Raw genomic sequence first — 26070 nt, 5'->3', positions numbered from 1 at the left:
TGAAGCAAGTATTTTTGCCAAAGAACTAAAACACCATGACATGTCTGCCTGGAGACAAGCTGTTAATAAGAGGAGTACAGTATAGTATAGTAGTGTGATCTCTAGAATTCATACGCTGCACAAGAGAAGTACATCACAAAAGTATGAGGGTGGTCTCTGGACAGAAATCCCCTGAAAGCAAACAGTCTCCAAGCAGACTTCATATGCTAATTTATGCTAACTGCCTTACTGTATTCTTAGAGTACTATGTCATAACTGCACATGTTGGATTCAGCTGTAGGTTGCAATGCAAATGTAGGTCATGGAGGAATTTCACCCCCACCCCCTTTATTCTACTGTATTTCCTTTGATTTCCTCCTTTGAGCTGTTCTCTCTCTGATCTAGTTGTCTATCGTACGCTCAAATCTCTCTGTGCTCAGTTTAGTTTTCTCCCTCTCTGGTTTCTCTCTCTACTGGCTTAATCCTCTGCTCCCACCCCTGCTCTCTGATGTCTGTGAATGTGGTACCATAATGTTAACATGGTGCCTGAGTTAATCTAGTCAGTAAGCAGTTGGCCAGTTCAGGGAGCGGTCAAAGTCAAGACAAAAATAAACACTCAAAGTAGAAAAGTAGAGAGTGTCCCATGGGAAAGTACATAAGTATGGAAATACAGGATTTTGGTGACTTCCATCAAATGCTATGTCCACTGACTGCGCAGTGAGAAACGTTTCACGGTGTTGTCTCAAAAGAAAATACTTGCAACAACTTTGAAGAAGAATAGCAACATACATGGGGTGATTGATAAGTTTGCTTTATGTTTACCAGCTCTCGTTATATGCATGTGCAGTTCAACTCTCTGAGTGATTATGCAGAAAGTCCTGAGAAAATGGACGACATACGCTACCTCAGTCTCAAAGGCTTATCATATAAGGAGGTCACTGGCCTGTTTTGACCTGATTTGACCTGACTGGGCACTCTCTGACTACGACCTCTTCCCCAAGATGAAGAAGGAGCTCAGAGGTCATCATTTTGACAGATATGATGATGTCATCGCTGCTGTGGACCACGTTCTGGAGGTCCAAGACTCCAGCGTCTACAAAGAAGGGCAATTGTAGGAGGGAACTATGCTGGAAAATAATTGCTTTCTAAAATTGACTCCTTTCACCTTGGGCAACAAATTATCAATCACCTCTTGTGTTTAATGGCAAATCTGACCTTGCTTATTAACAAAAAGTCTGCACAGTCTCACATCCCCTTTTAGCTTAAAAATTCCCACATACAGTAGCAGATACTAGATTTAACATCTGAACACCGCTTGAGCTTCAGAGCTGCACAGTCTTGAATATTTGATGGAATGACGGGCAGTGTATATTTGGGCAATACGCCCAGGCTCTGGGATATATGGGTGACTGAATACAAATACACAAGCTATCAATGGTAGGCTACAGTCAGTGGACAATATAAATCACCATAAGTGCCTTGACATTTCTACGTCATCAGCATTCAAAGCACAAATACGTCAGTTGTGGTAACAGAGCTGACAACATGGGGCTTCACTCACTGCCTGCATATTGTCCTGCACAGCATGTAACAGCTAAGTAGAAGCTATGAGTCTGCTGCCCAGAATCTGACCAATTAAAGCCACCAACGAGGGGGTTTAAGCATGTCATAAGATGACCAGAGAGAGAGAGAGAAAGAGAGAGAGAATAGATTACCCTAGAGCCCACTCTTGCTCTTTTCCGGGCTCTGGTGCCCCACTTTTCTCTAATCTTCCTTTCTGGTCTGACACACATTCCACAGACAGATAGACAGAAAGGATTTACTAGGACTTCTACCAATGGACTAAATTCATCCCCTTTTTTTTGGTAAAATACTGCCATCCAAATCTCTGGTTTGCAGAACTGAGATTGGTTTGATAGCAATGATAACTACAACTTAGAAACAATCAAACCATGAAACTCTATCAACATAAAAGCCAATGTTAAAACACACTAAAATTAGAGGACAAATGAGACACTCTTTGGTGAAAACACCAGACAAGTGTCACGTAAGCGTACGGTCTGAACATGCAAAAAGTCTGATGTTACAGTTAATCATTTACAGTGAAGACGACAGAGGTTCATATTTCGACTGCAATAACTGAAGGAAGCTGCAACTGAATAAACTAAGGTCTGACTCACATGGTTTGAGTCACGTTCGTCTTGTGCTCAAGTCTAAAGTCACAGCTGTAGTTGCCTGCATTACTCAGCTTAGAGTGTAATTCTGTAGACATTCAAGACAGGTTTTAGGTGCAAGTAACAACAACATGTCTCAACACTCCAGCAGAAAAAGTAAATCTAAATAAAAAATATATATTTACCAGTGAAAGAAAACTTTGTCACAACATGCATGTTGCAGAGAAAAACAGGTCATGCAAGTAAAGAGGGTGGAAAAGTTCTACTTAAAACACAGACACAGACCTTTGGAAAGTCTTGAGAACAGTTTTAAAGCTTGACAGTGTCTGTGCCCATTTAGGGGTTTTATGCAAGAGGTTTACCTGGAAGCAAAACTTCATAAGAAGCTATAGTTTTGTTTTGGTATGGGTGTGAACAAGTAATGGCACTGTATTAGAGAATGTATGAGATACTTAATTGAAGCATAAAATGTATCTAATGTGTAATATACAATCACTTTTCTACACAACACAGCAAACATACCATACTATAAAAAAATGACTGTTAATAGCTGCAATATTATAATACCAAACACAACCTGGTGTGTACATGTAAATATCAAACATCATCTACATGTAGTGGATATTAAATATATGCTACACTCAAGTTCCCCTATACTATTGCCAAAAACCAGATGCAATCACATATAATCTACCAAGGCAGAGTCAAACAGAGATGAAACATGCTGTTTATCCATGACACCACTTTTTACAGTTACTGCTACTCAGAGGAGGATAAGATAAAAGGTCGCATCATTAGAACAGGAACAAATGTCAATATCCATCTTGGTCTATAACAAACAGTTTCAGGCAACAGATTAATGCATCTACTGTTACAGTGAAAAAGCCCAGAATGAGCCTAGACATCAAAGGGATTGAGGGAAAAAACATTTGGCTGTCAACAATGGGGAGATGGTCTTTACTGAAAGTGACTTTCAAAAGTGTGACGCATTAGTTTCTGAGGTGAAATCCTGCCTCAAATAAAGTTTAGAGTAACACGTCTTTCCCTAACGAAGTTAGAAACAAGTCAGACTTATTTTAACAGACACATGAAAGCAATGAACCTGAAATTAAACAGGGCATCACAAACATCTGCTTTCCACAATGTTTGGCTTTTCACCTTCTACACTTCTCTGAATGTCTCTGAATGAGCCTGTGACCTTTCCTTTCCCTGTAGGGAGAGAGACTGTGGGGCCTCTAGTCTGGGAGACACTGGTGATAATTTAAACCAGAGACACTCTAGCGAGGCTGAACTGTTTGTCAGTACAACACAACACTACCTTGTTTGCAATAATGACCATCAGATTACATCTACCATGGGTGTGTCTGAGATTTTACATGCATACATGTGTGCACGTGTGTGCTCGTGTATGTGTAAGAGCCCCATTACTGTCAAAGAGTCAAAGAGGGGACATTCTCCACCCCGACGTCACCCCACATCCATCCACCCGATCACACACGCACACATACACACTCTTCACACAAACACATCATTCATTCAGAGTGTTTTATGAAGTGTCTATGGGACGATAGAGGAACAATCCAGTCCCTGAAAGCTCACTGAGTCGACCCGCTGACTGAGTAACATGAATGGACTGAACATAACCATTATTTATCAATCTATCAACCAATACAATGGCTGTATTATCTCACACACTCAATGATAAACTCATATCTGTTGAATCTATTTAAAGAAAGCCATTTAATATGCTTGTCCAGCAGAGTTTACAAATCATTCACCAACATAATTATCCTAAATTTAAAACATTTAAAATCTAAGATGCTTATATGTAGACACGTTAGACACATGTACTACACAGTATAGCATCATTTTTAATATTTACATGTGTACCTTATTCTGAAAGAGACACATTCTGACAGTGACAGGGGAGGATGAGGTGAATGAGGGGCCCTTTGCCTAAGTTCACCTTTAAAGCAGATGGCTCATGGGCCCAGTTACACAGCAACAAGCTGATGATGGTATCCCACTGTGCATGTGTGTTGCTGTCTTTGTGTATTTATGCAAATGTGTAGCTGTTGAGCTCTATTCCAAAGTATGACACATCAGTGACTTTAAAACCTGAGCACGCAAACACACCTTTTATTTGTGTTATTTCCCATCACAACCTGGCTGCTGTTACTATGTCCCCCCATCTGTCCCGTTTGTCTCACTGTCCTTGAGGGGAGTTTCAACTGAGCAAAAAGTTCCTCTGATGATAAACAGAAAACGGTTTGGTGTGGCTGTCACACACCGGCTGTGTGCACACCTGGCCTCAACAGCCTGGACACAGACAGGAGGTGAGGGTGCAGGTGCAGAGGGGAGGAGAAGAGGGAAAAGAGGAAATGAAGGAGACAATAAAAGAAAAAAAAAACTGAAGGTGAGAAAGTGAAAATAAATATACAGAGAGAAGGACTGGAGGAAGGAATAGAGAGCTACACAGGCAACCTTAAATGCCTGGAACATAATCGAATACTTGTGGAAGGGAAATGGGGAACAAGTTAATAAAATACACCTGCTTTCTTGATGTGTGTTAGTTTATCTCTGAAGATATCAAACATAACCATTTTTGCTCAATTTCTGTTTTCTGGCTGCAATGTGCTTATTAGTTCAACCTGTAGGGACTGCCAAAGTCCTTGTCAAAATAAAAATCTGTCTATCTGACACAGACCATCTATATGAGATCCAGCATGCATCTCTAAGTGTGTGACTGGCAGTATAGAACAAAGCCAGACTGTGTTCAGTCACAACCTCACTGCTGGGACTCAGGAAGAGAGAGAGACCTAAAATTAGCACACATAGCCACGACACATGCAAACACGAAAAAGACACACATCGGTCCTTTAAGGTAAACCAATCACTAGACACACACACCGCAGACAGATGCAATTAGACGCACTTACAACACTTATGTGTTTGAAGGAAACTCGTGTCCAGACACACTTGACTTGGTTACCCTCAGTTTCTCAGGAAGGCACACAGAAGAGATAGTATCAGCTCAGAACCTTCTTATCACTCTATACTGAGCGGTGAACTATTGGAAAATCTCAACAACAAAGAATTACTTATATTAAAAAACATAAATGGCTGGGATTGATAGGGTTCTTTGTAGATGTCTTTGTTCACGGCTGCCTTTGTCATAACGTCAGGTTTCGCATTAACTCTAGTTTTCCAGTACATTATTGCCCGATGTACACGAGACAACAAAAGACCAAAGTGACTTTCCCAGATTACCTTTCACAATCTTTTGTCGGATTGTTTGGAGTCTTTTCGCCACCTTGCTGGGAGAGCTGAAGTGTTACCCTTTAGCTGATCTCCTCAGCTCACCAACCTTGTTTAGGACATATATTTGCTATTTTAATTAGTAGTCATGTGAACAGTCAAATGGAATGTTTTTGTCACATCAAGACAGGTGGCAATGATAGCAAAAATGGACACGTAGTGGTGTTTGATGAGGATGTGTTGCTTAGTTTCTCTCAGTGGCTTGTTATATAACTGGTCTAAGACAAATGGAATCATTTTTTATATCCACTCAAATTTAGATGACTATTCAATTTATCCCCTCGTCTCCCTTTCTTCTTGTTTTTAACTTCTGCTGTATATAAAGATGAATAAAACATAAGTCTTTCAATGCATTTTTATGCATGAGACTGGAGTGTCAGTTCAACAGCTTGCTTTGTAAATACCTATCAAACCACCTCAGAAAGACACAAATCTGAAGTTCATTTTCCAGAGATGAGTGTGTTTTGAATTTGGCTTTGCATGCATGTCAGATGTTCCAAATCCGAGGCTCACTGGTCTAACCGGGTTTATGTTTAAACAAAAACAGAGAGCAAACAGCACTAACATGCGCAAAACGCTTGTGCACACACACACTGCTTTGCACACATAGCCAGGTTCACAGAGGAGTCTCTGGTTCTTTTTCTCTGCGTCTCAAAAACATACCCATTCTCTCTGTCTCCTATCTGCTCCACACATATACAGAAACACATGCACTCACGTTTTTGTCTCTTAACTCCATGACAAGGGCATTTTGGAGCCAAACTCTGAATTTGTAATATTAATGGGCAGATGTTCGTATTAAAGCAGATGGTTGCAGATAAATCTTTCAAAGAATGTTCCTTGTATTTTCTATGTTAATGCGTTTTATAGTGCAAACTAAATGGGAAGGCGAGTGAGTCTAATATGAGACGTGACAAAAGAGTTTGACCCATAAATTCTCAAACAGCACAGAGGAAGACTAGCACTAAATCAGCCTGAGGAACCCATTGTCTGAGAGTCTGGGGGAGCGAGAGATAATTCTGGTCTATATGCTTGAGTCTCTACTTGTGTTGTGAGGGCACATATGTACATGTGAACAGCACAAGGGTGTGCAAGCTTGAGAGTTTATGCGCGAGTCTGTGTATTTGACCCATTAACTGGTTTAATCGATGGTTCCAGTAATCTGTAAGATCCCCAGGATGGGGTCATGGTGAACAGAGGAGAACAGAGGGTGGATTGAGTGGCACTGGGGATGGGATCTGGGCTGGACAGAGTGCAGGAAATGTACATGGCCACGCTGGTCTTGGACTGAAACTGGGGGGAAAGGACAGAGCCCTTTCAGAGAGGGCATTGAGACAGTGGGTTAGTTCAGGATCTAAGGCTGCTCTGTAACAGAGGCCAAAGCATGAACTGAGAGGGCCAGAGAGGAAAAGGAGCTGTATGGGGGACTGTCCATGGCGGAGCACAGAGAGCGTGTTTATAGAAATGAGCAAAGTACAGACAGAATTACACTCAAGTCTCGTACTAAAGTTTTCAGTTCAGCCTCTTCCAAGCTGGGTTTAGAAAGTCAGTGTGTGTGATCATTTAACATGAAGGGTCTCTTTTATCTTGGAGCCTGTCAAGTAAAAGTACATCTGCATTCAGGTGAAGCTTACTGAGATTATCTGGAGTTACTGTGAGCAGCTCAAAAAGCAAAGGGCATGAGAAAACCTGAGTGTCTAAACTTTGTAACTGGATCACTTATTTGCTTTAATTAAAATAGGCTGGATGTGTGCTAGTTCACAGTAATTACATGGCCCAGCGTCACTAAGTGAAAAAAAAGGATGAGAGAGGGAACAGAGGCCTCATTGAGAAACAACCGGGGCATGCATATGCAAGCAGTCACATACAAGGACAAATATGTGTAGCATGTGCTTGGCTGTGTGTACACGCATGAACCCATGCACACACAATCAACAAAACTCTTGATTTCCCATCCTCAGTCTCACATAAACACACACACACAGACACACAGACACACACAGATGTGAACACTCTGGGTGACATACACTCTTATTAGTGTGCAATGTTTGGGCCCCTGGGACGAATTCAGACTCAAAGACTACAGAGACAGTATCTAGTACATGTATACACGCGTTACTAATCCCTCCATTTCCTTCAGATTTTGTGGACCTTAGATATCCACACTCACTGTCAGCTTTATGTGTATGTTAATTAACCTCAATTTTTTTGCCACGCATTCTGTAGTTGTAACTCAGCTTTTAGGTAAAGCATCAAATACTAAGACTGAAAAGATCAAAAGAGTAATAATATGTGATTATGTTATCTACGCTTGCCTGACACAGGCATAGATAATAGAAAACTGTTGTGACAGCTTCTGCCCTGCATTAGCAGAGGCACCAAGTGTATTACCAGATGACTGGAAATAGTAGAAGGTAAATCTTTAGAGACGTCTGGGCTTTACAGCTCCCTTTATTCTGACTGTCTGCCGCGACACTACGACATGAACAGCACGAACAACAATTTATGCCACATGCATCTAATCTGCTGTTTTGGAGTTTGTCAACTTTTCTTTTCCTGTTTTAGAGACATTTATTTTGAAATCTGTAAGAAACGCACCACAGATAGTTCCAATGGAAGAACATACACACATCTAAATTGGAAGTTATTTTCAGGTGCTGAACTCATTGTGGGCACACAAAGGCCTCAGCGGAACTAAGCTATTCCATAAGGAGGGGCGGCACTGATATTAATGGGAGAGGTTATACAATGAGTTGAAGCTAGGCAGTGTATGGAGGTCAGAAGGATGTATCACACCCAAGTTTGTCAAGACTAGAAGCAAACTGTCAAATACACAACAACAAGGACATTTTAACCAGTATGCCAGTACACTAACTTAAATTGTAATAATGAGACCAGAGCTGAAATAAACAGTAATACCTCGCATTCCTCCAAACCGACAAGATGTATGTAAGGACTGATTTATTATTAATATTATAATTATTGGTTTATTATTATTATTTATTATGAATAAGCAATATTAGATCTACATCAGGATAATAAAACAATCGGCTTGTAAATATGGGGAAACAGAGGTTTGGCTTCTAAGGAGTATTTATGTTGTCAGACACTGGGCAAGAGTTTTTCAGTCTTTTTCTAAATGTGTTAATATAGGCAATTTTACAAGAATGACACATTTTAAAACTCTGTTCTTTAATTGTCAAAGCAAAACCGATTGATACAGTTTATTTCCATGCATGTACACTTAAACCACAAACTGCATATAAAATGAATGAATGCAATGTGTAACAGTGTTTACAAAATGACAGTGATTTGGTGTTGACTATGATGTAATGTTCTCTTAATGATTAATTATTCCTGCCCCAAACAGTCTGAATAACTGGATAGGTGACTGCAGGATTCAAGTAATTATCAGCTGTAAAAACACGTTCACACAACCGTATAATCTTTTTAGGTCCAAATAGATCTAACAAGCTTCTACATGTTAGCTTTGTGGTAGGTGTCTATTTCATCTCTGCACAGCCAGACGTGTCCAAACAGAATTAACACTGGAGCTGCTGTTAGAGCCACTGGATTTAATACACTCACAGGTACACATACGTACACACATGCAAATGCTTACTCTACATGCAGAGGCAGTGTCCTGACAGCTGCCAAGCCACATGTGACACAGCCCTAGTTATTTTTATAACCGTGAACAAACTATTATGCCATGGGTGGCATGAGAGTCTGTGTTGCATGTCAGTGTTTGTCTGTGTGTTCTTGAGCATGCAATAAGCAACAAGGTGACAGGTTTATAGTTTACTAATCCTCATAATGTTTCTTTTAGTATGTTACATGCTCCAAAGACCACTCATATTTATTGGGTACTACTTATTGCAGCACAACTCAGAGTACAAGCTTTGAGTGAGACACAAATCCTGGTTGTTTTTTTTTTTTTTTACCAAGGACAGTGGTTTTCAAGATGCTAGAATTTAAAGGTGGGTTAATGGAAGACACAAACAAGCCCACTAATTATCTCTCAAACTGGTAAAACCTGCTCTCTGTGAACCTAAGGACATGTTAAGATGCTAAGCAGTCTTCCCACAGTACATCCCTGTCTGCATGCCAGCAACATACTACAGTCTAAGTCATACTGGCCTTTGTCTTGGGACGATCATTTTATATCATTCGTGTCTGGTTTTAGGTTTTAGTCCAACAATATGCAGTTCCTGGAAAGGGTCAAAACTGCTGTTACAGTGTTATTTTTAACTTCATGGAATGACCTCATCTCTCCGTACAGCCTGGTTGCCATCAGCTGTTTCACCGAGGCTGACGCGGAAGAAATCTAACAACTCACCCACTCCGTCACTCTCACACTCACATGATGAATGGAATACCACAACGAGGTAGGCCCTGGTATACGTGAACACAGAAGCACACACACACACACACACACAGGCTAAAAAAAGATGCACGCAGAGGCACACAAAAACAGACACATACACAAGCCCATTATACAATGAAGGAAAGTATGACGAAACTATACTTTGATACAAAACAGAGAAAAAGAGGGAGGGATCTACATGGAAAATGAACTGATGCTTGATGAAACAAGAGAAAGGATTATTCTCCAGAGTAGCTTTTCTTTTGCCTTCTCTGTTCTCCTGCCCTGTTCTCTCTTTATCTCTCTCTCTCTCTCTCTCTCCATGGATTCAATAGGGCTTTGTCTCACCAACAACCGGGGCAGTTTTGAGTTTTCAGAGGGAGGGAATATAATTCAGATCGCAAGGTTTTATCTCAACAGCCGAAATTTAGTCAGAATGAAGAACACAAAATACCAAGTCGTGTTTCGAAGCTATTGGTCTGGCTTTATGTAATCACATATGTAATATGTCTCTTTGTTTTGCCCATAACGCACAGTCTTGCAAAGCAAGTGCCTTGCATGTCTCCTGATAATGTTTGAGTGTTTAACAAAAACAAACAACAAAAAAGAGTACAAGTTACGGCCTGTACTCAAACGTCATGGGAGAAATGCTCTACTTCTCTGATAAACTTTAGTCTCAGGACACTTGTACTTGGATTCACTGGGTCCATCCTCAATGTTTTCTAAACTGTTTAGTTACCTAGTGGGGGTGGGAAAAATAATTGGATCTTAGATGCATCAGGACAACCGAGCACTGATGCAAAACACTACTTCGTTGGACTGCAGAGGGCTCTCCACGGGTGGCTAATCTCATAATACTGCAGGGAAGTCACATTTTGGAGGAGGTGATAATGAGTCAAGGAGATTATTGACAGAATGTGATGTGAATCAATGTGAGCCATTCTGCATATTTCACATGTTCAGTTTAGCCAAGATTAATTAGCTGATTCCAACAAGTGAGCTTTGCTTAAAAAAAAAAAAAGAAAAAAAGAAAGGCACTGTAATGGATATACAATAAGGTAAATTAATACTTTCAACTACACTGTTTTCATTTTAGAATCAAACCAAGCCTATAAAGGGAGGCCATATGATTAGCCTTCAATTGAGATCTTATTGAATTGTGAGATAACTAATGCTTCCCAGCCCACTGCCTCGAGTATCACATTTTTCCTTTCAACAATTTCACAGATTCCTTTTGGTATCACCTTGTTTTTTCAGTCTTGTGGACATTGTTCCATGTGGCCTGATGTCTGGGCACTACTATCAAGTCAGACCCAAAACACGTTTAATCATTAACACTGAATCACATGAGTTTAAATCAAATAGAACCATTAGACCTATTAGAGCAAATGCTGTCACACTGCTTCAAGGCAGAGGCAATTCTGTAGGTGCGTGATTTGTGTGCCCTGGGGTGTGTTTATGCCAACAGTACGTGGATACAGGCACATGACAGCATGTAATGTTTTCATCCTTGTGGGAAGGTTCATAAAGATAAAAGGCATGAGGGAGAAAGATTCAGGGACAGAGTAAAGAAGGTCAAACACAAGTCGACGCATAGAAACAGAGGAAAGCAAGGAAGAAAAAGTGGCAAAGACAGAGACAGAATAAAAGAAAAGGATAACAAAGGGACAGTACAAACTGTGGCAGACCTAAGAGAAAACACTGAGACAGACAAAAAAAATATGTTTTTAAATTCAGTTCCTCAGTTAATGAGTCAATGGATTAGTGTGAAGACAGCAAACAAACATAAGTTGAACACACTTGAGGATGTGGACCAATCTTCTGTCGCCAGAACTGCTGCAAGCAAGACAAGTTTAAACATGTTATTCAGTCTAAAAACTCAAAAAGCTCCCATCGCGGATAAACAAAAATGAGTTGTTTGAACATTCATGGAAAATCTTTGCTGTCGACATGACACTGACACACAACATTCTGCACAACAAATTAAAAGTCTGTCTTTCTAACAAGTTCTATTCCTATTTAGTCTCCTGAGAACGTCTTACAGTTTTGAAAGATATAGTTTTGTGTCCATGTGAGTGCTATTGTCAAGTGTCAAAGATGTGCTCAGGTCACTTCTGGACAACCTCAATGCTAACAGACAAAGCCAGCCAACCAATGCTATATAGACCATGCTGAAAAAATGTCTGATCTCTTTTGGACACATGGAGCTGTCAAAGCTAAGCTGTCCGTGCTTTGCACCTACTGCTAAAATAAACACCGCTGCTAGGACAAACGCAGAGGACAGAAAACAAACAGCTCGATGAAAAAATGTACACAGAGATATCAGTAAGAAGATCAGGAAAATGGGAGGCGCATACTGAATAAAACTGAATGTGCATGAAAATGTACAGTAAAACCTGACATTCATGACATGACAAGAATAAACCTGAAAAATCATTTCTCAGTCAAAATACAAGAATAAAAACTATGCAGTCACGTTGTGCAGAGGTGCAAAAGGCAGCTGAAAAACATGTAGAGAGGGGATGCAAAGGGAGATGCCAAAGCACACTTTAATGTCCTTTATCAGACTGAGACAACAAAGCAAAGTGAACCCTTTGTGAATGGAGAAAGTCCAAATCCAACAGAGAAACAGGTGGTTGCAGCTAATCCTCTGTGTGTGTGTGTGGCTGTGAATGTATATGTGTTTGAATGAACACATTCCAATGCATAGGAGGTGTGTGACCATCTACAAACAGTGTGCAACTCTATGTTTGTGTGCAGTTGCTTGTACATCATACATATGTACATGTATATGTGTTTGTTCAACTAAAGAAACCAGATCCAGTCTTTGCTAAGTATGTGTTCCCTGTCAGCTTCAGTGGAGCCAGAACAAGGGAGCACAACAAAGGAAAAGAAAGGCTTTGTCTGGAAACTTAAGTCTGTCTTTCGTTCTTTTATTCAAACTTTCTCCACTTGGCATTCCAGTTATTTTATTCCACTCAACTGTAAACTAAAAAGCTGGAATTTAACATAAAAAGAAGCACATGCAGATCTCTTGTAGTGTTTTTTTTCTGGTAATGCACATTAATTATTACATCTTAATCCTCATTTCTTCTCTAGTCTGAACTGCATGCCTTCCACCTAGTCCATGTAATGAAAATACTAGACCTGTGTCCCAGGTTTGCAGGACTTTTCCTCCTTGTTGAAGACATCTGGTTCTCATAAATCAGTTAAAATAAACTACTTACACAAATGCACAAACACAAACAGCATGCAACAGCTGATAATTATATGAAGCTACAGTCTTTCGCTGGAGCATTTCCAAATCTCAGTCGAAGGTTTTTACTACACCACAGTGATGAGCTCATGCAATGAGTATTTACTGATATTTGCACTAGTTTCACAACCCCAGAGTGTTTTGCATGAAACAATTATAACTATATTGCTGACACAAGTCTTTCACTATAAATCAACAAGTACTGTAATCATGAGAAACCACTCGTATTAATGTCAAAATTACAGCATTCTGCACTACTCATTAGGCGAAGTCTTGCCTCAGGCAGCTTCACCTGAATCAACATATGACATAAACGTCAATATGACTAATATCAAGGATGTAACTAGGATACAACAATGTTTGAATATAAATTATACAGCTGCCAAGCAGGCCTAAGAGAGAGTCAACACTGACAATGACATTGTGTGAGTAACATTCTACCTAATCTCTCTTGCCAGGAATATATTTTTAAAAAAGCTGTGAACCGGCCATAATCAGAGACATCCTGGCAAAGGGTCAGCTTCAGTGCATGAGGTTTTCCTGTTATTTGGCTGTCTCTTAATAGCCTATGCTTAATGAAATTGCTGAGAAGAGCATGGACCCACCTTTCACATATTTAACCTATGACAACAGTTAAACAGCTGCAGTGGTGATGCAGTGGACCATTGTACAAATCAATCACTACTGGTGAGTAAAGTTACCCTTGTTAAACCTTTGTCTTGAACAATAACACAAAAATCCTGATACTGTAAAACAGATCATAATACAAGTTATACTGACAATATGACTTTCAAATGTACAAAAAAAAAAAAAAAAAAACTTCAGAGACCAGTACATAAGGACTGGAGGGAAAACATCATAAGGCATAAGGACAGATGTCTGTCTTACTTTCAAGTTTCCTTAGCTATAAGTGCAAATAAATAAATAAATGAAAATTATTTTTACTAAGATGCATATGTGAACACAAAACTACAGTCCAAAGATTCAAGTTTTGAAAAGACTCCTTTCTGATCATGCTGCGTCAGCGATAGCACTGATAAAAGAGTACCTTTCATCCTAACACCTATAAACTTAACCGCTGTCAGATATCAAAGTCTTCTGAGTATACAGATTCACTTCAAATCTTTATGAGCTACCGTTTTCAAAGGCGGCTGAAGGTTTTGTTCTCATGAGTAAAAGACTTAACAACCTTTAATATGTGCGCTGCCAAGTCTGTGGTTACTTTTATGTCTGCGCACCTTTTGTTGTTATTATTATTATTATTATTATTATTATTATTATTATCATTTTTATTATTATTGCTGTTGTGAGAAGAACATTGACAGTTGCCATCTCTTTTGTGATGGTAGGAAGAAGAAGGTCTGTTTACTTTTTCACTTTATCCCTTCAGCACACACACACACTTTTATCCGCAAACAACTGATTTTCCTGCTGTTACCATAGTAATGGCTGTAGGAAGAAGTGTAGGACTTGAGGGCACACAGGACAAGAAGACAGAGGGAGACAGAAAGAATGAAGGAAAGAAGTCACCATCAGCTGTGTGTATGATGTGGCCTCAGCAGCCTCTGGCTAATTATGATGAGCAAACAGAAAAAGATGTGCCTGTCGGTCTGTACGTTATCTAATCTACACACGAAACCATGTTGATGTTCTATAACTTCAAAGCTACTGTAGCAAGCACACACACACACACATGCTCTGATGTCTTTAGAGAATACACTGTGCTCTTCTGCTTTGTCGGTGAACAATACAGTAAGGTGATATCTTCAGAAAGACGACTACCCTGGAGCGCTGCTAGAGGTCGATTATGTGCACATAACAACTGTTTTGTAGATACAGTAGATTCCAGCAGAGCAGTTTGGTTTGGTGACAAATGAGCCCTCAGTAAATTATACTCCGGAGATCAAGATTTTTTTTTTCCCCTAGCAGATTTTATGGGCTGCTGTGGGGACTGACCTAAAAAATCTATCCAATTTTTCATGCCTCTGAGCTACTAGAGACCATGGCCACCACAAAAACCATATTCCCGGTGTCTTTAAAATAAGTTAACTTAACGGGTAATGAGAAAAACTTTGTTACAGAGTCACTCTGCTACCTTCTAGCAACTTTTCAGTGTGTTTTAAAATTGATTCAGAGGCCCATGAATTAGCTCAAAACATAAAGAACTTCAAAACAAGCAAGTACACAAAATAGTAAAAAAAACACGATATCTTTACTTCAGTAACAATGTTGTTCTCTCTCCAACACATGTTGGCCATTAAAGCAGTTATCAGAGCTCTCTAGAGCATGCCCAATTCAAAAACTCTTTAATCACTATGGAAAAATCAAACAGCCCTATCTACAGGAAGACAGTCATTAGGTAGAGAAAGTGTGCATGTCTGTACCCATGAGAGTGTGTATGTGATGGGACTTCAGTTAGATCTAGTTTCCATTAAAACAGTAGCCCAAATTGATATTTTCTCCAGATATTTGATATTTGAGCTACTGCAAAGAATAATCAAGCTCAAGGGTGTTATCAACACCAAACTAGTCATAAAAACATGTTTAATTCAATTATTTAAAGATCAAGAATTATACAGATAAGAGGATAAAGATAATCATATTAAAAGCTATTTGTCATATTAAGTTGTCAAAGCATTCATAAGCCCATGCAAAGTATGATAAGCAAAATAAAAGGCTTACAGGCATAAGCCTTTTATTAAAAACTGTAAAAGGTAAAGCATGTGGTGCCCTTACACTCTGCTTCATCAACCACGGGTAGAAGGTTTATTAGAGCTTTTCAGTAATATGTAAACCTATAAAACTGGTCCATTAAAAGGTGCTGTATGGAAGTTCTCTCTGCCACCGAACGTGGTTTCTTGCTGGGAGCTGGTGGTGGTGGTAGGGGTGATAAATATTCACTTGCCAAGAGCTTCAGCCATTATTGGATTTACAAGACAAGGGGTTAGAATACCCGCTCTGGGCAGTGGTACTTCTTCAATCAGCACTACTTCTCATGTTGAGCTGAGGGCAAACTGGACGCTACAGTGACTCACTAATGCAAAGCAGTATTACGAGACGAGACAGGGCTGCATGCTAACTTCGATAGAAGAAACAAAGTGACAAAAATAGAAGCAAAACAAGAGCTAACATTGGCATTTCATTCCACCACTGATGTGTAAAATCATGGATTTTGATGCTGAACTCACAACATTTCTTCAAGACTGGTAAGTAAACAGCTGTTAAAGCTAACATTGGCTATATAGTGATTCCAAAATAATACCATATCATACCTTTAATGGAGAATATATATGTATCTATGTCTGTAACTCTGGCTCATTATAATATCCTGGTACAGCTGTCATGTGGACAGGTTATCTACCTGTGATACAGGAAGGACACTGTCACGCCAACAGTGCATAATGACTCATTATCCATGCTTGACTCTCTGCTGGAGAGCTCAGCTGTAAAGTGAAACCTGAGCAACAAAGCACAAAAATGATAAGGGCGCTATGTGATACTGTTCACGTACGACACCGTATGTAGAGAAAGTGATGAAAGAGCAGATGAAAGATGACGCAAAGCTCTTCAGCTCACTGAACCTGACTCCTTCACAGCAAACATTTATACTGTGTGTTACACAGAGAGAGAGAGAGAGAGAGAGAGAGAGAGAATGACGACTCCCTATTCTCCACTAACTCTCGCTAGCTCTGTTCCTCTCTCTCTCTCTTTCTCTCTGCAGTGAGAGAGGTGATGAATGTGTGTGTCTGTCTCAGTTCCTATTAATAGTATGGAGTGGGGCTGGAGGTGTCAAAGCTAGGGAGAGATGAGATCTCTCACTCTCTCTCTTTCTCTCTCACACACATACAGAGTCAAAGCAGACTCTACCAGTGAGTCCAGATGTAGCAGAGGTGGGGGTGGGGGTGGGGCAGAAAGCAGACGAAAGGGGGGTAGAGGTCGAAGACAAAGCGAGCACCAGAGCTTCAAACAGCATACTGATGGATTTACTACCCATACGATAAAGCAAACAACCCACAGAACTTCTCAGCACGGTGGGGTGAAAGACTGGACTAGGACGATGACACATAGGTGCCCAGACTCGCACTGTTAAACAGTGAGTTAAGTGATTTAACCCAGCGAAGCACAGTGCAACAGCAGGGGTCCATCGAGACTGAATCCTGATTGCTTTAAGAGAAGAAGAACAGCCAGTGGAGACCACTGATTACACTCTCAGTCCACGACATTTGTGTATATTCCTACCTCGTGAGTTGGTAGCCAGGTCAGCCACTTTCTGAAAGGCATCCAGGAAGGCCGCCACAGCAACCACTGTCGCTCTAGGAGAAAAGATGAAGACAAAGGTTTGGTTTAAAAAAAAAAAAAATCACACATTTTTGATACTGAAGCTAGAATCAATCCTGATAATTTGAAAATGTAAGTAAATATTACGGCGTATGCATATACTATAAGGCTATGTGTGCGTGTGTGTAAGTTAAAACTTAAACGTGCCCTGCTGTGTGAGGAATGTCTATGTGATTACTTAGAGACGGCTGGAATCTGTCCGGCTCAGCAGAGCTGAGTTTGCCACACTTACAGGTCAATGAAAGGATCAATGTGGGATCTGCCCTGTTAAGCTCTAAAATGGAACAGGGGCCTGTGGCAAGTTCACAACTCATGCCTACTTATCTGTCATCTGGTATAGTTTGCCGAAGTATTTAAACAAACGGCAGCATAAAATACTGCCTGTGCATAACAGACTGAAGAAAGGGCAAAATCCAGTCCCCTCATAAAAAAAGAAAAGAAATGGAAGCTTGGTGTAAGATTACTTTCTGTTTTACTCATTACAGACACCATTTTAGTGGTATCCCGACTGACTGCCTGTCTGGCCTCCTGACTGACCAGTTGCTTTGCTTGCTGGCAACAGGCTGCCCCACTGGAGGGAGAGTAGACTGGTTAACTGGCAAACACTGACTGGCCTACTTCAAGAGACAACACACCTCTCAAGATTAAGACCACAAGTATGGAGATGAAAGGCTCTTGGTATGTGTTTGTATGTGCGCGCTGGTGCATTTATGTGATACCTGAGCTCCTCCGCAGAGACAAGACAATCTATCAGTCGTGAATGCCACACAAAGAAACACAATTGTCTGGAAATTTTCCAAAGCATGTTCAGCAACAAAAGCGTGTTTGTTCAAACTCTGAGTACCTTGATTTGAAAACACCTGTTATCTTCCATGGGCCAACAGAAAACCTTCATAACACAACCTGGGAATTTCATGAACAAGAGCTGAGTATAGGATGGTGTTGACTCTCAGGTATGTTTGCAAACAGAACCAAAGTGTTTTAAAGAAAAGTTTATTTGGTACGTTTTACTCTGTATATTCAAACACATATGTGAGGCAATGGCAGTAGTGTCCCTGATGCATGGGCTTTGGGGGTAGGGTGATGTTCTAAAAGGGGAAGTACACTGATTTTACATATCAAAGCCTGTTTACAACTCTTGGGGAGCACTACTGCATATGTGAAGGAGCTGCTGAAATCTAACAAATTGTTTGGTGATGAAGACTACAAGTTGCAAAAAGAAAATAATTTGAGGGTGTGGAGTTAAAAAGAGGTGAGGTTACCTGACCTCTGCTGCCCACTCACCTTTGCTTTAGGCTACATTAACCACTATGAGTATAACAAAGCCAAATGTCCAACCAGACTGCCAGAGGTCGAGTTGTAATGTGGGTAATGTAGGCACCACATTTTGAAAGGGAAACAAGATTACTTGGAATTTAAAAAAAAGACAATATATCTCACTTTTTAAATTGTCCATCATGAATCTAACAATACTGAAACAGTGGTGTGTGTGTTTACGAATGGAATCAACAAGTTTTAATCCATGTCTTTTGGGACAGGAAGAAAGTACACTAAAGCTGAGTTGCAAAGTATTTTGAAAGCATTTTATCTCAAATGTCTGGAGATTGTTAAAAGTTGTTAGCTGTCTCATCATGTTACAGTTGTAAACATGACAGAAAAGGAAAACAGAACACAACTGATCTACTGATAAACAATAAACAACCCTGATCCATAGTTACAGACCTTAATATTCTTCTACATTCAAGTGACTGCCAAGTCCTAGGATTCAGTCAATGATGGAACAATCGTTTCTTTTACCACTCAAAAACTAATATTGGCTAATAAGTGCTGTGTTGTGTTGGAGAGCTGACCAGAAGATCCAAGGGCGTGTCCTGCAAATGGAAAAAGAAACATACGCAGGCACACACAGATTCCTTTCTATTTACAGCCCAGTGTGGGCACCAGAGGAACCTCCAACTGATATCTGCCTCCACTAATTTATAACATGTACATTTACGGATTATACTTTATATGCCCTTGTAGAAAAGTCTTGTTCAGTCAAGTTGAACTTATTAATCCAAAACAGGTCTGTGTGGGAAGTGGTTTTAACTGAAGCCTGCTTCAGCCTGCTTTTAGTATCACTGGCACCAGCGCATTGAAGTACAGTGCGTAGTAGTTTACAATTACTAGTGATGATCATCTGCTCTAATCTGTCCCGCGCTTTTACAAGAGAAATGCCTTTGGTACATCCACCTACTATCAGTACAACTACTATCAGTACAAATAAAGGACAGGGAAGAATCATAGTGTTATACTCCTCAGAGAATTACTTAAGCAGCAGCAATGAAGAAAATTAAACACGTGAAATTTTACATATTTTCTGGCTCAGTCGACAGTGAAATTGGTTAACTTGTGTAATACTAAGTTGCAAAGGCAGAATAATCAGGTTTTAATTTCAGCTCTGACAGTAAGCCAGGAAGCCTTAAGACTTCTGTGGCTCTGCAAATAAAAAACAAAAGCATTGCTGCTACAAGCTTTCAGCTTTTCACAGTACTCCAACAATGACCTGACTGCTACCGCTGGCCTTAAAATCTGCAAATGCCCCTGCCCCGGAGTCAAGACAAACGACTTTAACATATCTATTCAGCGAGGCCTTGGCCAAGCCAATCTAAACTCCCCCCAGACCCTGGTGTAGTACAGCAGAGGGCTCTTTCTGACAATGATACATTCAGCGCTGCTGCCCCCGTCTATTCTTAGTTCAACGGAAACTGGAATGTGGCTGTAGTTAATCTGAATCAAAGAAAGAGATTGTGTTTAACTCCACTTGTTTCAGGCACAACGTACCAAGAATCATGAAAGAGACTGTGCTCTGAGAGTAGAGTCTGTCAACTTCCATCTGCCCATCCATCTATCAATCTAGCTGCCCACCTACCATCTAAATACCATCAGCCTACTTCTTGAGCCCTAACACGTTTTGTAACCATACAGTTCTCAAGCTGAATTTGATGTTCTGAGGTGGTCTTTTCTCCACAAAATGAACTTCAAACCAGCTGGAGGGACGCCTGTGTGTAAGCCTAGCTGTGACACAGCTGCATCAACCATGACCCACCAAACAGACCGAACACTGACAAGTTAAAAGAGGGCTGTGATTAGAAATCAGCCCGTCTATATTCCACCCTGCCCGCTTTCCTCAAAGCTCTATTCTGTGCGCATGCACGTATGGAGTATAAGTGTGTGTGTGTGTGTGTGTGTGTGTGCGTGTGTGTGTGTGTGTGTGTGTGTGTGTGTGTGTGTGTGTGTGATGGCTGCTTAAAACCAGAATGGCCCGAAAAAAACATCATATTTGGACCGAATAATGACAGAACAGCCGCAGCACTGTAATTGGTTGATTTCCTAGTTGCTTTGTGAGAGGGGAGAAGAGGGGCTAAATTACAGAGTACTCTGACTTAGGACGTCATTACACAAACAGACATATGCCGCTTCCACTGCTGGCTAGTCGCTTATCCAGGCCAAGGAGAGGAGGTGGGTGTGTTTGTGTTTTACTGTGTATATATATGTGTGTGTGTGTGTGTCCCTCTATGTAGTCCAGTCTCCAAACAGATTACAGAGGTCCTTGGGTGGGGGGTTATGCTGTACTCGAAAGGGCTAGTTTGGCCACATTTGCAGTTGCTGGAGAGCAGCTTTAAAGCGGACAGAAAGTCTTATTTGTAGGTCACCATGAGCCAGTCCAGATAGCACACTCTTATTAGTGCTCCAGCAGCAAGGGCAATCGTTACAGCCAGCCATATGCCCACAACCGCTGCAGTCTGGAGCAGGGCGTAGGCCAAGCTTAATCATACCGTAATGTTTAAATATGGTCGGCTTTCTATGAATGGTACTGAACTCATTCTGTAAGGGAGGAATTGATCTTTTCTGGGACCATCACTTGTTTAATCCTGATAGAACAAGAAAAGTGGCATAATGCTGTGAAACAAACAGGTCAAAGTAAAGGACAATGATTATACATTATAACTTACTGACATATTGGACTGAAGACAAGGTTTTCATGATGTACAGACACACAGACATCCCACAGCTAGTCATTAGCAACATGACTGCAAATACTCCCCTGTGCTTTAGCATGGCAGGGTCACATATTTAACCCCTGAATGATGGAGACACTTGAATAACATATCACCATTAATCAGCCTTAATACTGAGAAAATGGAAGAACAGGACACTGAGTGGCCCCTGGAAAGTATTGTTAAATCCCTGAGCCTTTATACAACTGTCAGTCTTAGTCAGTCTGTGGACACGTGGACACTTAAATGGCTAGAGAACTGCCATGCATTGTTAATCAAAGAATAATTTAGACCACAGGACATCCGTATTTACAGTACTTGCTGGACAATGAGCTTTTATTTCAGCTGCCGTAAGTTGTTTGTCTCCTGACACGTGGCCACTTAAAACCAACTAGGAGAGGTTACAGGAACTGGGATGCATTGTTAGCATAAGAAATTAAATCAGGCTTAAAGACAACTAAAACTGGGAGAAGGACACATATTGACCTCTGGACAGTATTGTTAAGGCACTGGGCTTTTATGTAAACTGTCATTGCTTGTTAGTCTCAGGACACGTGGCCACATAAAACTTCTTGGGAGGAGAATTGACACTGACATCTAATGTGAAGGCAAGATAAAATACAAATCACTTAATGGAATGAGATTTATTTTAGTGTTCTCATAGAATTTCCAGAAAATCTGCGAAAGGAAAATGCAAATGAGAGCTTATTTGGATGTGTGTGGACTTTTAAGTCGCTTGCTTCATGTACATCATGATTTATTTATTCACTGAGGCATTTTTCTTTTACCACCTCAGCCAAGTGTAAAACCTTTTTTGCACCTTTATTTTTTTAAACCAAATGTCTTGCATTTCCACTAATTTTTTTTAAGCATAATATGAATTTGCATAGAACAGGTGGACGGATGTGCACGTCATCAGCTTAAATGAACTGAAATCAAAATACCAATGCGCCAGCGTATTATTGAAGCAGTGAAAGAACTAAATGACTAATGCCTCCTCTCTTTAATTTTGTCTTTTGTAATAGTTTGTTATAGTTTCCATTATCTGTAAAAACACACTGAAACATAAAATTCTGTGGTACGTGCACACAGACACGCTCTCACCTGAGCTGCGACTGCAGTTTGCCAGCCTTGGTGATAAAGTCCTCCCAAATAGGGTAGCTGCTCTGTGGGAGGAAAAAAAAAAAAGAGACACAAATATGAATGACACAACCATCAGAAGAGTTCCCACAGTTACATAACAGTTCAACCAGCATGAGGCCAACCTGATGCCTCACCTTAACTGCAGGGCTAAAACAAACTCGCCAAGGCGTACGCTCTCCTGTACATATAACGCAGTTATGTCACACCCAAAATACTGTTGCCAGCAGACCTGAGGGAATCCCAGAATTTACGACATAGGATATAGGATGAACACTGGTATAGTAGGACTGTATGCAATCATGAGTCTTAATCTGAATACAGAGTAAGATGTGATAACAGATTACTTCCAAATATTTCCAAACAGCTGGCTTTTCATTTTGTTGCTACTTTGTTTAACTTTTTAAAAAAATTACTATACTATCTTTTAATGGGACAACAGACCATTACCACTGTGCCCTGCATGTGTTAGGTAGCAAAATGGGTCACAGGCCTCTTCTGGAAAGATCCCCACACAACAAGGGCACTAATACTATGGTATAATGAGCCTGGTTCCCGATGGGACTCTAAATTTACCCAATTCAGGTCCCGGGCTGAAAATAGTCGAAGAGCCTTTTATTTAAACTATCACAGAGAACAAGTGGCCTAATGCAGTAACAAGAGGGAGGCTAGCATGGTAGTAAGAGAGCACATGATAAAGTAATGCGTATAGCATGAGCACATGTTTGTCACTGATGTGCTACTACTGTCAGGGCCCTGAGGAATGTCATGTTATGCTGTCAAACATTACACCCAACAACCATCACTGTACCTACAATACCCCCCCCCCCCCCCCCCCCCCCCCCCCGTCTCCCTTACATCACTTTTGTTCCTTTTTTTTTTTTATCTCTGTCCTCTCTCTCCTTTCGCTGTCTCCCTGTCTTTGCATGTCTCTCATCCATGCCTCTGCTCACCCAGTCTACCATTCTCTCTCGCTCTCTCTCTCTCTCTCTCTCTCTCTCTCTCTCTCTCTGAGGAGGTCATCATTATCACCAACTGCTTCAAACACTCCAGCACCATGCCAAATGAGCTTTTCTCTGCATTCCCCACTCTTGATGTCACTTTTTTTTTTTTTTGTTTTTTTAGTACACAACCCCATCTGTAGCACTATAAAAGAAAATGATCACCATGGATTTGAATGGCTCATGTAAAAACAAAAACAAACAGACATTTGCATATTTCCATTGGTGTTGTCTGGCAGCATAGTTACCTGACAGATCAGAGACACGGGCACCATGAACTACCTAGTCAAGTGAGACACGGGACGTTGAAAAGTGCTGAATGTCTTGAGCACTATTCATAACAAACTCCCTGACTCCTGCAGACCGGATGGCTGGCCATTTGACCTACACATGTCAAAGCCTTCACAGACCCTGTGGGTAGTTTTCTACCCTGACAGCTACATTCCCTGCATTCCTTCAGGCAAGTACAACAGCTGGGAAATCTGCTAATTGTCTCATCAGCCAAGCTCTGTCAAAAATAACATCAAAATAAGATGCCCCAGTTTTGTGACTGATGATTGCCCTATTTAGCCTTTATCCAAAGTCGGCTGTTGCATCCACCTCAAACTGGAACCAGTGAACATATTTTTTTCTGCATTTAGAATAAAATGGAGCAAAGCTGCAATAAGATTTAATAATAAAGCTTCCACAAAACGAAAACTAATGCAAGTTAATATACAATAAGAGCAGAAACAATCATTAACAAAATTGGAAGTTATACCCCTGATTTAAACAGCAATAAAAATGTTGATGTAGTTCTCAATTGAACTAATCAAAGTTAAATTGGCGTTTGCTAATTACATGTATTGTTTTAGTTTTCTGTTGCAATTCAAATTTAGAATAGACTTCTGTTTTTGAGGGGGTTAACTAGTCGTTAGTTACTGGATGTCCCTGGGGTAAAATAACTTGTGTTTCAAAGTTAATTTGTCTTACTTTCATGTCTCCGATAAGAGTTTGGAAGAGTCCTCCGAGCGCGCTGCATTCCTTCTCGATAACAGCCTCCATTTTCAGGACCAACTCCAGCGGTCAGTCCCGACTCGGTGAGCCGCTTTCAGTTCGCCACCTCCGCTCTCCAGGAAAATCAAAAACAGAGAGGAAAAAGCAGACAAAAACTCCAAAAAAGATTTATGAACTAAAACGAACTAACCCGCGTTAAATAGTCTCTGCTGTTCTCACGGTTCTGAACAACTTTTATCTCAGTCAAAGATGTAAAGAAACGCAGCTTGGTTCTGCTCTAGCGCACCGTACGCTTCCAATCAAAAGGCGATGTTGGGGCGAAAGGAGAAATTTAAACCCCGCTCTCCCCTCCACGCCGCCCCGGTCATACCCATGGCTGGACCGTGAAGATAATCTTTTGCAGTTTGCTACTCGAAACTAAAAATAATCCACGATATACGTTTGGTATTCGTTCCGTGTCCTGACAGGTAAAGACCGACAGTCAGAGCTGTTCACATTGCCTTCTCAATACTGAGAAAGAAACGAGACGAGAAACTACAGTCAATTCTTCCCGAATAAAGGACAAACGCACATCCGGTTGTTTATTGTTCACCAAAATAAAATCTCACATTAATGGCGGTTTTAAGTCATCCTGAATAAATCAGTTCCCTGTAACAGAATGTTAAATACATTCATTGAAATTAGCATTTAGCTGAAGTTAATAACTCAAGTGTCATCAAAGCAAGGCAATGGGGTATTCCTACAACAGGGTATTTCTATTCTTAAACACAACTTTACAGTGACCACAATAAACAAATAACAGTGTTTACATCCGCAATATAAATCAAACATGAGGTTCCGCTCATAGCTCGGGGTGAAACTTTGAACTCCAATTTTGCCACAGAACGTGTCATCGTTTATTGTGAAGGAAAGCCCCGCGATACTTCCGGTATAATTCTGTCTTACTTGAATCCATGATGATGGGGGGTACGAAGGTGTGCAGTGGGAAATGATGAAACTGATGCTTCGCGTTTGGTAACATTTCCCTTTACAAAGTCAGAGATAAAACAACGGCTGGCTGAATATATCAATATATGAAACAGTCTAAAGAAAATCTCCTCTAAAGCTCACATCCCTGTGAGTTTTGTCTGATTTTGTAAGTGTTGAGGGTGCATGATACAAGATTTAAAAAAAAAAAAAAGATTAACAAACATTTTTTGTTGATGATAACGTTTTGCTATTTATGTATAAACATAGGATTAATGCTTATCCTAAACTCACACAACAAAGTTGAGCAGCTGTGAATAACGGGAGACATCTAGTGGCTGAAATATAATAACAGCACAAAAATCACTGCAGGGAGTTCAGATGGATCATGTTATACATAATTTCATCCACAATGGCATTTACATGGGAAAATAATGAATAGATTATGCTAACCGTCGCTATAAATACCACATCTGTCGTGCACAAAGGCTTTTAT

At 40.4% G+C, this 26070-nt stretch overlaps 1 protein-coding gene across 4 annotated transcripts in view; it reads right to left on the bottom strand.

Annotated features, from left to right (window-relative positions):
- LOC121186439 (protein MTSS 1-like) overlaps positions 1 to 25103 on the bottom strand; it is a 53371-nt gene extending 28268 nt beyond the window's left edge. For all 4 annotated transcript variants that reach the window (XM_041045173.1, XM_041045175.1, XM_041045174.1 and 1 more), the window contains exons 1-3: positions 24585 to 25103; positions 22576 to 22637; positions 17333 to 17406 (exon numbers count right to left, since the gene is read on the bottom strand). In XM_041045173.1, the coding sequence (XP_040901107.1) occupies positions 17333 to 17406; positions 22576 to 22637; positions 24585 to 24656 (208 nt within the window). In that variant the 5' untranslated portion in view covers positions 24657 to 25103. The remainder of the gene's footprint in view (positions 1 to 17332; positions 17407 to 22575; positions 22638 to 24584) is intronic.
- Between the last annotated feature and the right edge of the window lie 967 nt (positions 25104 to 26070).

The sequence above is a fragment of the Toxotes jaculatrix genome, chromosome 8, assembly GCF_017976425.1.
Source record: "Toxotes jaculatrix isolate fToxJac2 chromosome 8, fToxJac2.pri, whole genome shotgun sequence".
Lineage (NCBI taxonomy): Eukaryota > Metazoa > Chordata > Actinopteri > Toxotidae > Toxotes > Toxotes jaculatrix.
This window is presented reverse-complemented; position numbering and strand designations above follow the sequence as displayed.